Source organism: Solea solea, chromosome 19 (genome assembly GCF_958295425.1).
Source record: "Solea solea chromosome 19, fSolSol10.1, whole genome shotgun sequence".
NCBI lineage: Eukaryota > Metazoa > Chordata > Actinopteri > Pleuronectiformes > Soleidae > Solea > Solea solea.
This window is the reverse complement of record NC_081152.1, coordinates 11,769,299-11,785,574: the sequence shown is the minus strand read 5'-3', so window position 1 is coordinate 11,785,574 and position 16,276 is coordinate 11,769,299. Positions and strand designations below refer to the sequence as shown.

Here is a 16,276-nt window from a genome sequence, read left to right as displayed (position 1 = left end):
TTTCACTTTGTGTTGCAACTTCATTTTTGTCCCAGAAATTATGAATGTAAATAAAATATTATTTTCCAGGGGAAAACAACAACAACAACAAACTATAATGTCAGAGTTGACAAACTGAAGAGCTAAAAGGGGATTTTGGATTTGGTTTGAGTTAAGTGTGACTACATTTCCATGAGAAAACTTTAAATGACATTACTATTTGTTTGTGTATCCGCTTGTATTATACTTTAAAGAAACACTTAGTTATAACATGTTGCACTCATAACCATCAGCCTGTATTTATTAATCTCTCTATATCCATAAGTGTCATTGAAATATGCTTCATTTAACTGGTCACAAGTTTAAAAGGAGTCTTACGTGGAACCCACAGTCACATTTTTACACGCAGCCTTTTTTCAACCATTTCTTTTATGCAAATCCTCAGATCATCAGTTGACTAACAACTCTCCCTTGTGGGCAGGGAGGACATTGCATTAGAATTCAGAGGAAAACTTTGAAAGTTGCCTTCTCTGTCCTCTGCTGCAGCAAAGCATGCAGGATTTTTTTCCTGTACAACCTCACTTTCTGTGTCACTTCACATCTTAACAGTGCACACTCTCAAAAAACTAAATGTGTCATGCAGTAAAAAAAAAAGTGAGAAAAACATTGAGTAATATGCAGTGATTTTGCATTTTTATGAAAAAGCAGAAGCTGTGCAGTCGGACAATAGGCTGCTGGTAAATAAAAACACGGCGGTTGCTGGGCAACGCACACAGAGGTGTATAATTATCGGTGTGAGTGGCATTTATCCATCAGCGTGCGTAACATTAAAATTCATCGCTCTTCAGTCACAGGTGTGCCACCGCTGCGTGTTTCATAACAAGTCTCGGCCGGTCTCAGCTGCAGACTCCAACCTCCTCCATATAATCAGGTCAAATAATTAATGAAGTCATGAAAACAATGAGCATGGAGAGGCTGTGTTCTACATGTCGGAGGCGTTGATAGGACTCATCACGGTGCCGCGCGGAGCCCCAAAGTGGAGAATCGGCATGAAAAACCCCTTTTGAATCATAATAATACCATATGTTTGGGAATATTAATAATAGACACAGTCATGTGTCAATGTGTCACTGATAAACAATGACGAACAGCTCGTTACAGTGCTGACTGTCTGCTTTCCAGCAAATATGATGGAGTCAAATCTCTGTGCCTAATATTCTGATCAAGTAAATAATATATGAGCCTTTTTTGAGCCCTATTAAACTATTAATTAAACCATGTGATAATCAATATCAGCGTTGCCTCCCTCGTCGACCGATGAACCAAGCAAAATGAAATCCCAAGCAGTGAAGACACAACCACGTTTGAAAACTACATTTAATTAGGTCAGCTGAAACCTTAATGCGCCGCCTAGGAATCATTACCATGTGCTATTTAAAAATCAGCCACAGTATTTTCACTTGACACCTTCTTTGTTCCCACGTTCCCCCAAAAAAAAACAAAAAAAACACAGTCACTTCCAGGCGTCATTATATCTGTCACCGCCGCTGATTAACGTTCCCCACATGTAATTGGCATTTATTACACGCAGTGAGTCAGCGAAAAGATCTGTGAGAACTTCCTCGTTTGCGAGGACGGTATTAGTGAAGTAATGAGCTGTAAACATGAACCTGATTTGCAAAGTGACATTTCTCTCACTTTGTTTTTTTATTTTTTTTTTTATAGGTCTGGATTTACTTGTGTTGTGCAGTCATCAGGGGGATTAATGTCCTTCAAGACTTCTATATCCCACATAAATGACAGATTGTTTTCTCTGCCGCGCGGGGGAGCGCTTTGAAGTCTGTGGAGCTTTTATCCCTCTCTATTTACATTAGCTAAAGTGTTAAGTGGAGTTCTTGTTTGGTTTGAAGTATGTAATACCCACCAATGAGAGATTTACAGGAAGGTAAAATTGGGGGGGGGGGGGGGGGGGGGACTCTGAGCACCCCCTTTCGGGAGGCCCCTTCTAACAAAAACTATTTATGCAAATGTGAGGCTTGGAGATGGAAAGCACTCGCAGACAAAATCAGATGTTTTCAAACGGGTTGGCAGATGTTGTGTCGCTCGGCGGAGCCGTCGATGGCTCTCTACCGTCAAGTGGAAGCTGTGCCGAGGGCAGCACTTCCTTGGAGCCATGGGTGAGATGTAGGTATCGCACAAGACTTACAGGACCATGAGTGCACAAATGGAAATGAACACTAATGGCCTGATATTAGCAACCGACCTCTTCTTCGTTTATCTTTCCGTCAATGAAATGTGGAAATGTACGTTATTTTCTATGTCATTGCATTCTGCACTAAAATATGTTTTTTTTTTTTTATTATTTCTATTTGGCAGCATCTTGGTACACTCCATAGCTCAAACTCTCATGTTGTCCCTGTTTTTGCTATTTATCGGTGACTCTAAACCTAGCATCCGTATGAACCACAAACTTAAACATAGAATGGACGTAGCCTTCCACTTTGAAAAGCGACAAGCTGTGGGAAGTAAGAAGAACTCTGTAAAATGAGTCTTCACTTAGCTGTGGACATTTTCATGAGGGGGTTAATGGCCTCAATCCCTAATTTCAGCTCTTCTTCAATAACTTGTGATGTAAATATTCTAAATGACTTCCCTTTTTGGAGGAAAAGAGACAATAAAGCATGGTGTGATTGACAGCTGCTATCGTCCAGTATAGTTCCTTCATCGGTGAATGTCCGCTTTCAATTTTGATGGCATGGAAACGAATGATTTGTCCTGCGGCAGCCTGTCCACATGCTTCTAATATCCTGAGGAGTTATTCCGTTTTCCAATCCTGCCCATTAAAGAATTTCGAGTTCACTCAAATTAAAGCAGACCCTCTCCTGCAGAGGTTCCCTCAGGTCTTACAGCCAGATCAAAGATCACGGCACTGACTTTGGATGTTGATGACCCTGCCCTGTACCACACACACAGTTCACTCGGAGACGTGAACCCTTGTTGACCTGCTTGGCATATCAGGCCGAGATGGGACCTACCACAATGACCGACCCCCATGTGACTACCATGACTGTGTGTGTGTGTGTGTGTGTGTGTGTGCGCGTGCGCGCACGTCCCTCTCCCTGTCTCTTTAAAGCGTCGAAAAAGAAAAAAAGAAAAATCTGCAGCGTTACCACCATCTACAAAGCAGTGTGAAGCTACAGCCCCCAGCTGGCTCCACTTCAGAGGGAGAGGACATGTCAAAACAGCACATGGCTGTGCCGTGCCAAAGTGGAGCACTCTCACGGGTCATCTGGAGTGACAGAATGGCTGCGCCCCTCTTTGCTCGAGTCAGGGTGACGAGGTCTGTGAGAGACTTCACACTGAACGCGTTATTTGTGTCGTTGTCAAATAGCTATCGTACACGCACCACACTACGGTTTGCAGTATTTGGCAGTCGGTCAGGTCTAGGTTCAGCACCATTATGTGCCCAAATAATAAGGTCAGCTGACTACCTGAATATGCTGAATGACCAGATTATTTCTTCTTTGATGGCGCGGGCATATTCCAAGATGGCAATGCCAGGATTCATCAGGCTCATATTGTGAAAGAGTGGTTCAGGGAGCATGAGGCATCATGGTCACTCATGGATTGGTCACCACAGAGTCCAGACCTTAACCCCGTTGAGAATCTTTGGGATGTGCTGGAGAAGGCTTTGCGCAGTGGTCCGACTCTCCCATACGAGTTCATGGTGTGAATTGCAGAAGCTTATCGAGACGATGCCACAGCGAATGAGTGTGAAAGGCGGCTTTTTTTATTTGGCCAGGCAATGTATTATAATCACCACTCAAAACTCAATTAAAGTCATGTACGTACATGGGGTTGTAAATACAGTGTAGAATCCTTTGATCCTGAACAAATAAAATATATTTCCCATTCACATGACAATATTCAGTCAAAGGTTTAGTTTTTTTTTTGTTTTTTTTTAACGTAACGTTTCTATCGCCACGATAAGCACGATTTCCAGTGTTAAGTCCCCCATTTTGAACAGCCTTGTTGTCTCGTGTGCTGCACTGTGGGCTGAAAAGCGACATAAAATGTCATTGATTTCTAATTGTGTTTGTGCTAATGCTATGTCAAGCCAGGCCTGGCCTCCTTTGTCCAGTCTGCAGGCCATTTGGCTGCAGCGATGCACTTGGCGAGCCAGATAACAGGTGAATGGCCATGGTCTAATAGGCCATCTGTGGAAAACACATTGCAGTCAATTAAGAGTCCACTTCCTCTAGTTGTGATGGCCATTAGACAGCCCCACCACGACAAGTGACTCTTCAGTGGCTTTTACTCTTTAGTTATCCCCTCTGTTTCATTCCTAGTGTCCTCGAGCTGGCCAGTCCCTCAAAGACTGACGTTCTGTCTATTATGTTATCCACTAGAGCGTCCTAGGTTCTGCAGAGATAATGTTTTCCCCTCAAGGATTTTGTGTGACCCTGATGGTCAAATAGAACTTTGTTCCCGGCATTATTCCGTCTGTCTTCTCCTCATGTATTCACATAGTCAAACTCATTTCGGCACACAAAAGGGGACGTGGGGGGGGGGGCATAGCTCTTAGCTCCCCATAAGAAGACATCCTTGAGAATCATTACATACACACAATGAGCTCATTTAAAAGTCCTTAACGTGCATTTGACGAATCTTTTACCATTTTTTTCATATCTAGTCCCTCACAATCCCCCAATGGACTAACACACACACACACACACACACACACACACACACACACACACACACACACACACAGGGAAGTAGTTTCTAAATTGTAAATGTTTATTTTTTTTAAGTCCTCTTTTGTCAGGCGTCAAATCAGTTCTCATGTTTGTTATTATAACACCTGACAATCTTGCTCAACTAGAAGGACAACCGCCGGGTGACTGTCACGCATTATTTGCATATGCCTTATCAAACTAGTGCATAAACATCGCTCCTCTGTAATGACGAGGTTTATCGCGTCCATTGTGTTTGACAATAGAGGGTGTCAGTGCTTGTCACGATTATGGCCAAGCCTTAGATCTTATAATCTTATTCGGATGGAAGTCGGTTGTAAGAAGCCAATAATTCACACCTTTTGACAGCGCAATGTAATTAAAGGCGTATCTTCCTCTTCACGGGTTATTTAAAGCACTGTTAAATTATATGTGTTCCCACTGCACTCACTACTTTATTCACACCGTGTTTATGTTCTCACTGTCATGCTCGAATGGCAGCGTCATTCAGCGTGAACTGTTTCTAACAAGAGATGCACTGTATATGACGATAAGTCACCAATATCTGACTGAAGAAATGTAACTTGATATTCATTTGTGTTACTTTAGAGGCACCCTCAAACTTCCATATTATATATATGTATATATATACATATATATACAGTATATGTATATATATATTCACATATCTTAGGTATTTATATTATTTCTAGCAACTTCTACCTTTACTCCACTGCATTTCCTCTAACAGTCTTTGTTACTCGTTACTACCAAATAAAATCAGAAGAAGAAGAGTTGGTAATGGTCTGTGTTTATATAGAGTTTTTCTAGTCTTGATGAGCTGCTTTACACTATGGTTTTCACCCATTCACGCACTGCATCATGGGGTTAAGTGTCTCGCTCAAGGACACATATGGACCAGCAGAGCCAGGAATTGAACCCACAACCTTCCACTTGAAAGACAACTCACCCTACTACTGACCTACCATGGCAAAAATCCTAACTCCTTGCTTTTTTAAAATATTTTTAGTTCTAAAACTTTATATATCAGAAAATTACCTTTTATACTTAAGTACAGTAAAATGTCATATACTTAAAACTTTTCCATAAGTAATATTATTTAAAAGAGACTTCAACTTCTACCAAAGTCATTTTCGGATAAGATACATGTACTATTACTCTAGTATCCCTTTTATTTACTTTATACAGGACTGAAATAGGGGATACCACACTGTAAAGTTACTGCATTACAAGTTAAGGCCTTACATTCAAAAACAAATAGAGGATTGAGGTATTTTTTAGTTAATGTTCATATTCAGGACTTCTAATCAGATGAACAAATGTTGAAATTTGACCTAACAACAAGGTCATGTACCTGAAAATTGCATTAAAGGTCGGGTAAACAATACTGTTTTTGGCTTTTGATAACTACTGATTATTAACACTGCATAAACCAAATAAAAAAGGCAAAAATACAGCGTACAGTCTGAAACATTTACATACATTTACATTCGTCTGGATTCAGAGAGGACGTCAAACGCAGCATCATTTTCAAGAGTTTTAATAATTTACTAAAAAAGAGTGTAAAAGAAACAGATCAGTCGCACTGAAGTGGATCTGTTTGATATTCAAAGTGATGAGAGATGGAACATTTTTGTTTTTTTTGCAAACGTATCTGTACATTTGTGTACACTTACTTGGCAATTTAACCTTTTGGCTGTAATCAAATGAGTTTTGCACTGTATATATATATATATATATATGTATATATATACACATATATGTGTATATACATGTATGTATATACATATATATATATACACACACATATATATACATACATGTATATATATATCTATCTCAAAAGCTCACAGCAAAAATAGTTTGATATGAATTGCTTGAAAGTAAGCCAACCAGCATGAAATGTACAGCTTTAAGAATAATAAAAATAAAAAAAACAATAATAAAAAAATAAAAGACACAGCTGAAAAGTGTATATACAAACATGCTAGGAATCTAACACACAGCAGACTGAGTGAAGCTGAAGAGACAGGCCTTGATGGTTCACTTGACATCATTTAGGAGAGCCAATGAGATAAAAACGTCATTTTTAAATATTTCATTACCTTGTAATATTCAAATACCATGGTTTTCTATTGCCTATTTCAAGTCTTTGAGCAGAAGAGGAACACTTTATAAATATACAGTATACTGTATCTCCTGCATCCGTTAGTTTAATTTAAACATTTAAATAAGAAGTTGAAATGTTCAGTATCTGTAGAAAATAATAATAAAAAAAGAAAGAACAATGCATTTTCTTTGATAAATGTTCATACTGTATCCATTTCTCACGAGATATTTATGTCCCTCACTCTTGTTATTAAGTGCCTGCTTTGAAGAGGTAATATATATTTATGTATATACATATAGCATATCAAATTCTATGACATGATATAATTTGTATAAATATGGCATCTTTACAATTGCATTAAAATGACATTTTTTTTTATTTTTTATTTCAGATCCCAAGACAATTAACCATCAATTGGGAAGAAAAAGGCCTTGTTTAAGTTTCTCATTTTCTTTGTTTTAAATATTAAAAAATAAGTCTCAATTCTTTGCAAATGTATGTCATTACAATATAAACAACACTTAACGCCTTGACCGATCAAATATTTCCCATCGTGTTTTTTATCTACACTTTGGAAGGTGAGGAAAAAGTGCCGTTATTAAATGCTCCCTTCTTTGGAGTAGGTGGGGATGTTTGCCCCTCTCAGAGCAAAGGTAAAAGTTTCCTCAACTGACTGCAAGTCCCAAGAAGCTAAACAGTGCAGTTCTGTACAAAAAATGTAGAAACATTGTTAACGGAACATCGAAAGAAAGCCATGAGTTTGTGTTGTCGTGCCACTTTTTGCTGGTTGTACATTATGGAGTTGCGTGGCCCCCAGACGATCGTATACCGCCATCTCTGTCATCCACGGATGCCTCAAATGCCACAAAGAGGTTTAGTCCACATGGAACGTGACGCCGTTTTGATCATGAGAAGGTTTATATTTTGATATGTCAGTACACCGTCAGACAGATCCATCTGATTATTCCTCAGAACGCTCCACAACTTGCCCAGAGCCAGTTTCGAAGGTACAAATGGGATTTGCACGCTGTCGCGGTTCACCAAAAGTGATTATTGTTCATAGACTTTCTTATTTGTTACACACCAGGCTCAGGGGAAGGGGAGTCTGTATTGCCTTGTCCTTGAATTGGCCTTTAAGTACATGTCTACCCAAAACAGCAGAAGAGTTCTGGTGCTCTCTGGTGCCTGACAGGAGGAAGTGTAGGCACAGAGGAAATAAAACTGTCCATCCCCCGCTGAGCTCTCCGGGAAGTGTCACACAGTTAAAGCATGTTCAGGATGGCATTGTACATTTGGATCAGCACAGCCAGGTGGACGGGCAGACAGGATTGGCGGTCTTGAGTGGCAGGGGTACACGTCAGCCAGGAGAGGGCGTTATATTGTTCCAATACAAACCTGTGATCAGAAAATAGACAATTTTATCAAGGGCATTTTTTTTTTTTTTTTTTTTTCTCAATACTCAACTTATTTATAATCATTTATGTATATTTATTAAATATAAATAAGAAAAAATTAAATAAATAAATAAATAAATATATATATAGAATATATATTCTCTCTCTCTCTCTCTATATATATATATATATATATATATAATATCTCCTCATAAAAAGGAGAAAACCATACATATTTTAGAAATCTTTCAACAACGTGTCTAAAAACCAGTTGTATAATTGTATACAATAAAATAACTATTATTTATTTTTGTCAAATAACAAAGTGAATTCACCTTTTAATGCCCAACATTCAACCATAAAAACAAATTTTTCTCTTCAGGAATGCAGGTAATTAACTATAATTTGACAAGAAATAATAATGTGCTTTACAATTTTTTTTTTTTTTAAGAAAACATCTAATCCTAGATAACAATAATAATTATTATATTTTAGCATTAAAAACACAATTTCAATCAAAGAGCTTCTACATACCGGTGTACTAACTATCACAGAAATGTAAAAAAAATACATTTTTATAATTATCAATGCTGTTAATTTAGTGCAGATGTGGATTTGGGTAGTGGTCTAATAAATGTGTTAGGCACTGTATATTAATGGATCCATGTCATTTACATTTTACCACGTACATAATTCAACTACTTAAATAAGCCACAAATATTTCTCATTTTTAAACCTATATGGTCATTTTATACTGTTGTGCACTCAAACTCTGAAAGGATAATAATATGTAAAACCTTTACCTGAGCACATCAGAGGTGGTCTTTGAGTCTAAGGGGTGAGGGGTCCTCTTAGTTTTGTCTGACACCAGCTCATCTGACTGGGCTATAGAGATGTGGTGGTGGAGAGATGCCTGAAGCAAAAAACAAAAAGCAATGTCAAAAATACGAGTTTGCTCTCACACACACACACACTAACACAAACACTGTATGTCATGTTGTAAGTACCTTGAGAAAGAGTGGACACTGACTCTCAGCCTGTGGGCAGGAGGCCCAGAACCAGTGAGGAAGTCCATTTGCTTGTGCGGTGGAGACGTAATAACCCAGAGCGAGCGGCTGCTGCTTCAGCTCCTCTGGTGGATTGTCTCGAGACAGCAAACGCTCTCCTTGACTCTATATTTACACACAGGAGAAGACCAGCAATTAACCACTGTCTGCATATAAACTATAGCTCACTGATTTCTAGTAGCTGCATGCCTGTGTTTTGTACTTGTACTTGAACCTTAGAATAATGTTAAAATCCTAGAATGAAAAAAAAAGCCATGTTGTGTAAAGGTTTAAAGTGAGCTAAAGCGATCCACTTGTTTTAAAAAGGAAACATATTGGTTTAACAAACTTGACCCGGATAAGTTCCTGCCACAGAGGCTTTGCAAAACATGGATTTGCATTTTCCACCGCGTGGTTCAAAGTGATGGGAATTGAGCGCACAGTGTTTAACCTTCAACTTCAAACTATGCAGCTATGCATTGCCAGTGTTGTTTCTACAGTGTGTCAGTGGCGTCTTAATTGCGGCTGATTATCGGTTGTCAGCACCTCTGTTCCCCTGTGCCTCTGAGACAAATTCCTCTGCGTCTATTTTACTTGTCAAACCTTAAATTCTGATTCACGTTTGATCGAAACACGAGGTGTCACACGTCAATAAGAACTGGAGGGAGGTATGTGCAGTCAAAAATAATGACACTTCTGATTTCCTATACCATATGTTCTTTATCTGTTTAAACAGATCAAAGCAAGTACATCAATCACGTTTCTGTGAAATAGTGATCTTTTTGTAGCAACAGTTGCAATGTTATACTGTTTAAATACAATATCTGTGTTTCTTATGTTAGGTGTGAGGGTATGCCGTGTCACTGTGGGCATGTTTTCATAAAATGAGTCCGTCATGCACCCTGGTGTGATGGAAATGGGATCCCATTCCCATCCCAGATGGAGAACCAGGTGAGGGCACAGGAGAGGTGTTGGGGGAAGGGTGGAGGTTCCCCGTGATCAGCATCATGTCATGGCCAATGTCGTTCTCCAGCTCATCAGGGAAGGGCAGATCAAACATGTCGTCTAACAGAGAAAACACAGAGAGAGCAATGTTATCAGTGTCACGACAACCCTGATCATGTCAAACGTTATTGTGTATTGATACCTCCGGAGGAGTCTAGAGTCAGTCATCACTAACACAATAAATATTCCCATCACTAGTTCACTGCACATTGTAAATCCAGACCTGGGATTTCATATTTTTTTTTCCACTAGCTTTTTGTGACCGTGGCATTGCGGCAGCAACAAGGATCTCGTGTGATCCTGTAAGTGCAAGAGTGACTTTTATCCTGCCACTGGTTACCATTATTATCTTCTGTCGGGTAGGAACTGGGTGCGAGCTGGGTGGTGGCAGAAGTAGGGAAGACTAGGATGTGTGTGCAGGAAGCATCCTGAGGTGTATTCAGCTGCGACGTCTGCAGATTCAGAGCAGTGCTGCGTCCGAACACTGAGCCCATGGTCACGGCATCTGGAGACGCACGCACACAAGCGCACAACTGTTAGTCACCGATGTTGTTAATGAGACACCGAACCACTATAATACTGCCGATGAGAAATTATCAGCATCAGCACTGTCGTCACCATCATTTATAACAGACGGCGTGGGCGAGCTACTAACCAGGCATGATCACAAAGGAGCCCTGTGGCTCCATGGCGACCAGGCAGGCACTGAGGATGGTGGGAGAATCGGCAGCTGAGATCCCACACATACGACAAGCCTCCCTCAGCTGGCGCCCTATTGAATGGAGAGAATGCTCTCCAAGGAGTGAGCTCCAATCTAGATGAGAAAGGAGACACAAGGAGAGACAGACAAAAAAGAAGAATCAGTTTTATTACCATTTGCCTATGTTGATAGAAAAGGTCTTTGCACCCTCTGAGTGTCTCACCTTTAAGCTCCCCGTGCCCCAGTCTGCCTAATCGACCAATCACGATCCTCCATGGCAGCGACGTCATCTGGATGATGCCAACACACCACTCCCACAGCTTCTGCAGTCCCATCTTTCTGGCCGAAACCTTGGGACGTCGTGCTCTGCAGTGAAAAATTACGATGAGCGATCAACGTAAAAACACCAGAACCTTACGATAGAGAACTCTGAACAGGACGAGGACAATAAACAGCCATCTCATCACCTGTTGGGCACATCAATGTTGATGATGCAGGACTCCAGGATCTCCCCCTGCTGGTCAGTGCAGGACACCAGGATCCAGCGCTGGTCATGTGATAGGCAGTATCCCACATAGAGCACATTATATCTGGGAGGGATCTCTGCCCAAACCTCTCCTGGTTCTGGCTGCTTGGGACGAGTCAGACCCAGGATGAATGGCGGAGTATACAGCTGCAGTGGACTAGGATGCTGGAACATTGCAATGCATTGAGCATATTAAGTACACTGTTTTTTATATATTAATAAAACAATATAATAAACATTTCAGTTCCATCATAGTTTGAATCATTATGCTTACCTCTGGAGTCTTAAGCACAGTACTGACAGTGGACACAGGGCCAAAGCCAGTCAGGGACTTGATGTGTGTTTGTTGGGGTAGCAGACGCCTGCACTGGGAGTAACAAGAGAAAGCCATGGAGCGCAGGTTCTGCAGGTACAAGTGGCTCTCCCCACTGGCCGGCTGGAGAAGATACTGACATGGCACCACCTGCATACGATCAAGACAAAAGAACGGCAGAAACAATTAGGATCAAGAGTGAAGAGTTAAAGGGAAATCTGTTGCGTCCAGCATCGTGTCAATGCCAGCATCTTTTTTTACCTGTAGCACCAGTGCGGGTCTCATCGTCTCAGGCAACATCTGCAGCATCTCTGTGTAGCAGCGAAGAAGCCCCAGTAACCAAATGCTACTGGCCTCTACCTCGTCACCCTCCTCTTCCTCTCCGCCTTCATTTCTCACTGCACTTGCGCTGAGAAAAGCGTCCACGATGTAAATAACGATAGCTGGTGGGTTGGCGTAGCTGTCCGTGGAGTCAGCCACAGTGGGGATGCCGATTCTAGACTGCTCAGACGTCCTGAAAGCAGACAAACGTTGCATTCATTTAAACGTGTGGAACAACACGGGAGGGTGGATCATTTATTAAAAACAAAAAGGCTCTTACAGTTCAGGATTCTCTGCTGGTGTGTTCGCTGGTGGTGTGGTAGTAGAGTTCCCCTTAGAATCACTGCTCTCTCCTTGAGTTGTCTCTCCCGTCTGGCCTGAGGTTGTTCCAGACGGGGTCAGAGCGCTAGTCGAACCAACGGCCCCCTGAGCTTGTTCCCCATCAGGAGCCCAAGCTTGAGTCTGTCCAGAGGAGGCCGACTGGGCTGAGGACGCGTTGTTCACAGGAGGCTGGACTTTGGGAGGCAGCAGAAGACTGCTGTCCAGAGTCAGAGTGGACAGCTGAGGACCTGAGGAAAGGAAAAGGGTTCAATTTAAAACTTAAAGACATAATATGTAACATTTCTGCACTAAAATATCTAATTTTATATATTGTGAGTGTACTTACACTTGCCAAAACATTTCCCTCACTCTTTAAATCCATAAAATGTTATTTCTATTCAAAGGTCACAGACAAACCAAGAGTGAGGAAGGAAATATTCTGTGCTACTAGTTAGCCAGTGTGTTTTTGTCATTAATTGATCAGAACTCCTCAGTGACACTTGCTGTGGTTTTGCCACCAAAGAACCCCAACACTTCCCATGATCCAAAGCTGCATCCTGACATCAAACTCGGTCTTTTATTATTGAGAGTGAGACCCCTGGTGGCAGATATTTCAATCTATGCATTTGAGTGCACTATCTTAGATTAGATTGGATATCCTCACCTAGCTGCTGCTTGCAGGCATAAGCGTACAGCTTGAGTTTGCTGAGGTTGTCAGTGTGCTGCTGTCCAGCCCATGGTCCAGTCATCCACTGATCCACATCAACCTCCTCGAGCTTTTCTGGCTCCACATCTTCACCCACACGCACAAGGCCGTCCCTGGACACCTTGGCCAGAGGGCGGTGCTTCCCAAGGCGGCACGTCTGGAAATGTAGAAAGCGGGGCAACACTTCGTTAACTCATTCAAACAATAACATCGTAATCCAGATCATTTTTAGTTTGTTGACATTTCACCACAGACAGCCCACCTCGTATACGGCACTGAGTTCCTGGAAGAAGGATCGGGCCGCAGCAAGGAGAGAGCGGCTATTGGGGCACAGCACCACATACGCCACATCCCGCTGCCCTCCATAAGGCTCCAATAGCAACTTTTCCCAAAAAGGTAACGCCAACGGGGACAAAGCCAAGAAGTCCCTCTCCCGGTCATAGCCTAGTAAAACCGTGGGGATGGGTAACGGCTCCGGTGACTCTTCAGAACCTTAAACCAACAGAGACCGTAATATTTACTCCAATCCAACAAGGTAATCACTGTGCATCTCATGTTATCACAGATTTATAGTGTTACAGGCAAAGTATTCAGTAAAAAACCACCACAAAGAACATTGACTCACCGTAGGAACCTCTGCCAGCCATCTTATGGAACTGCTGCCATGTGAGTGGACCCTGCACATGCTGGATGTTTTCCCAGGTCCGTCCTGTCCTCTTCTTCTGGATGGCGTCCTGTAGGAAAGGCTGCAGAGACAGCAGCAAGCGAACCATGTCCTGGGACGACAACATGCTCATGTCCAGCACTGTGGGGGTTAGAATAGACATGCACACACACACACAGGTGAACACACACACACGCATACGTGAACATATGCACAGTGACTGTATATGCAGTCGTCTAATCTACGAAAAAGTGCCAGATTAATGTGGATGGCACACATCGGTGCTTCCTAAAGTGTGGCCTTGGAGGTATTACAGTGTTACCAGAGTCTGGAGGATAGAAAAATGCTCCCATTACCATAATTCTTCCAAAGAAAAACATGCGTTAAATATAGGATAGAGATATAATTATTAAAACAAACCCTCTAGAGTTTGGGAATTTCTGACATACATCATTCATGTTCCTTCTTTAGCAGCTAAATGATGTTTCTTACCATTAGTGTGTGGCCAGGGATGTAAAGCTGTACTCCTGACAACAGCTTGATCTACTTTGCCCCCGATGGGATTATCCACATACTGCAGCCCCTGTTCCAAGGCATTGTAACACTCCACACAGGCATCACTTTCATCTGCCCACTGCTTTTCAGACATCCAGCTTTGAAGCAGTGCCCCCTTGCGGCCATGACAGGAACAGCTGAGGGGGAAGTGCAGTGATGTCAGGGAGGAGATGGGCTGGGAGCACTGCTCCTGCAGAAGGATCATTACAGATGGAGACGCAGGGGCTGTATCCTGAGGCCGCTTGGCCCTGGGGTCTCCCATAGGTGGGTCCCGCCGGCAAAGAGCCAGCCTCCTCTCGGCTGCCCTGCCGACCTCAGAAGTCCGACCAAAAATATCCAGCTCATCCTCCAGGAAGAGGCCTGTGCCGTGGGCCAGCCGCCTGTTCACAATGGCACTGAAGCCACACATACAGCGATACTGATCTTCACACGTGGAATCGGGGATATAAACCCCCACATCTGCTCCTTTGACGTTCATATTGCAGGCGCAGATACAGCAGCTGTCGAAGTTGCGATCCTTGAAGACGTTGAGGACGGAGTCTGAGAGAAGGAGGATAGTGTACAGGCTGTGGGCCTCGGGCAGAGAGGGTCCTGGCCGAGCCAGGGGCTCTACGGAACTGAGAGGAATGCTGGTGGACGGAGTAGAGGCTGGTGAGCTGAGCTCGGTGCCGTCCTGCTTCACTGAGCCCTGCCCGGAGCTTGCAGCGTTAATACCTCTTGGTGTACGAGGAGTGCGAGGAGTAGGAACAGAGAAGCGGGGAGTGGCAGGAGACGGGAGGATGCCAGCAATGGTGCTCACAGAGGCAGTGGTGGCGCTCATCTGACTATACTCCTGATCTGTGACAGTGTTGACACTGGGGATATTTCTGGAAAACAAAACACACACAGTCAGACAGAAAAACAATATTAAATTGACTCTATGGGGAGCAGCTCTTGAAGTTCATGCTGGTGCTTAGATCTGAGCAGAGCTATATCCTCAGAACCATCTGACTTTACCATCCTCAGAGTGCTACACTCTTTCTATTTGAGGTCACCCTCGTATATTCATCCTTCCGAAACCACATCGTCTGGCACATGTTCAAAAGCTTTAATGAAAAGCTTTAAAAAATAACAGCATAATAAAATGTTTTCTATGCTAATCACAGCCGACTACTCACGTGTATCCATCCCTGTTGAAAGCGGTGTTCTGGGGATGCATGACTGCTGGGAAATGCTCCATTTTGGGCAAAAGGGCCCAGGATGGACGATAGTAACACTGCTCAGGAATCTTGAGCGGTGGAAGGGTCTGGCTAGGGAGGCAGGATAGTGGGGCAAACATGGAGGATCCTATTTGTGGCTGGATTAGGAGAAGAAGAAGAACAATTAACAGTTTTGTACAGCCATTATTCTTAGAAATTAAATTTTTTGTGTGGGGACTAGTTTCAGTAGCAGATTACTACACATGTGTTCCTCTAATTTACTGTTTACAGCTGCAGGGTGATATGTATGGCATTGCACTTTAATAACCTGCACTACAATAAACAGCAAAGGCATCATGAGGCATCATTTCACACGTGCACATGCACTACTTGCCAGTGGGATTTCATTTACAGCAATTGTCTTTGGAAATGAGTGTGTTTGAAACATTATGCACATTATCCATATGTTTAGAACTTAGTGTCATATTTAAAACTTGCCAGCAACACATCACAAAACAAGCAAGATTACATTCACATAATACATTCTACAGGCAGGAGTGCAAATCGCACTGTAGCTTACTGTATCCTACTCTCTGTTCATTCATAAAAGCTATCATCTCTAATTTTAATTAAACCCTTTAATCACAGTTACGTGTTTCTCGTAAAAACAACAAAAGTTTATTTTATTGGCGTTTGGAACA

General features: G+C 42.2%; 1 protein-coding gene across 4 annotated transcripts in view; it reads right to left on the bottom strand.

Moving 5' to 3' along the window:
- Positions 1 to 6,260: 6,260 nt before the first annotated feature.
- LOC131446110 (mediator of RNA polymerase II transcription subunit 13-like) overlaps positions 6,261 to 16,276 on the bottom strand; it is a 73,929-nt gene continuing 63,913 nt past the window's right edge. For all 4 annotated transcript variants that reach the window (XM_058617110.1, XM_058617111.1, XM_058617112.1 and 1 more), the window contains exons 16-31: positions 15,555 to 15,733; positions 14,335 to 15,263; positions 13,804 to 13,983; positions 13,441 to 13,670; positions 13,137 to 13,335; positions 12,432 to 12,720; positions 12,092 to 12,344; positions 11,792 to 11,980; positions 11,459 to 11,682; positions 11,215 to 11,357; positions 10,947 to 11,105; positions 10,632 to 10,796; positions 10,188 to 10,351; positions 9,248 to 9,412; positions 9,044 to 9,153; positions 6,261 to 8,241 (exon numbers count right to left, since the gene is read on the bottom strand). In XM_058617110.1, the coding sequence (XP_058473093.1) occupies positions 8,109 to 8,241; positions 9,044 to 9,153; positions 9,248 to 9,412; positions 10,188 to 10,351; positions 10,632 to 10,796; positions 10,947 to 11,105; positions 11,215 to 11,357; positions 11,459 to 11,682; positions 11,792 to 11,980; positions 12,092 to 12,344; positions 12,432 to 12,720; positions 13,137 to 13,335; positions 13,441 to 13,670; positions 13,804 to 13,983; positions 14,335 to 15,263; positions 15,555 to 15,733 (3,711 nt within the window). In that variant the 3' untranslated portion in view covers positions 6,261 to 8,108. The remainder of the gene's footprint in view (positions 8,242 to 9,043; positions 9,154 to 9,247; positions 9,413 to 10,187; positions 10,352 to 10,631; positions 10,797 to 10,946; positions 11,106 to 11,214; positions 11,358 to 11,458; positions 11,683 to 11,791; positions 11,981 to 12,091; positions 12,345 to 12,431; positions 12,721 to 13,136; positions 13,336 to 13,440; positions 13,671 to 13,803; positions 13,984 to 14,334; positions 15,264 to 15,554; positions 15,734 to 16,276) is intronic.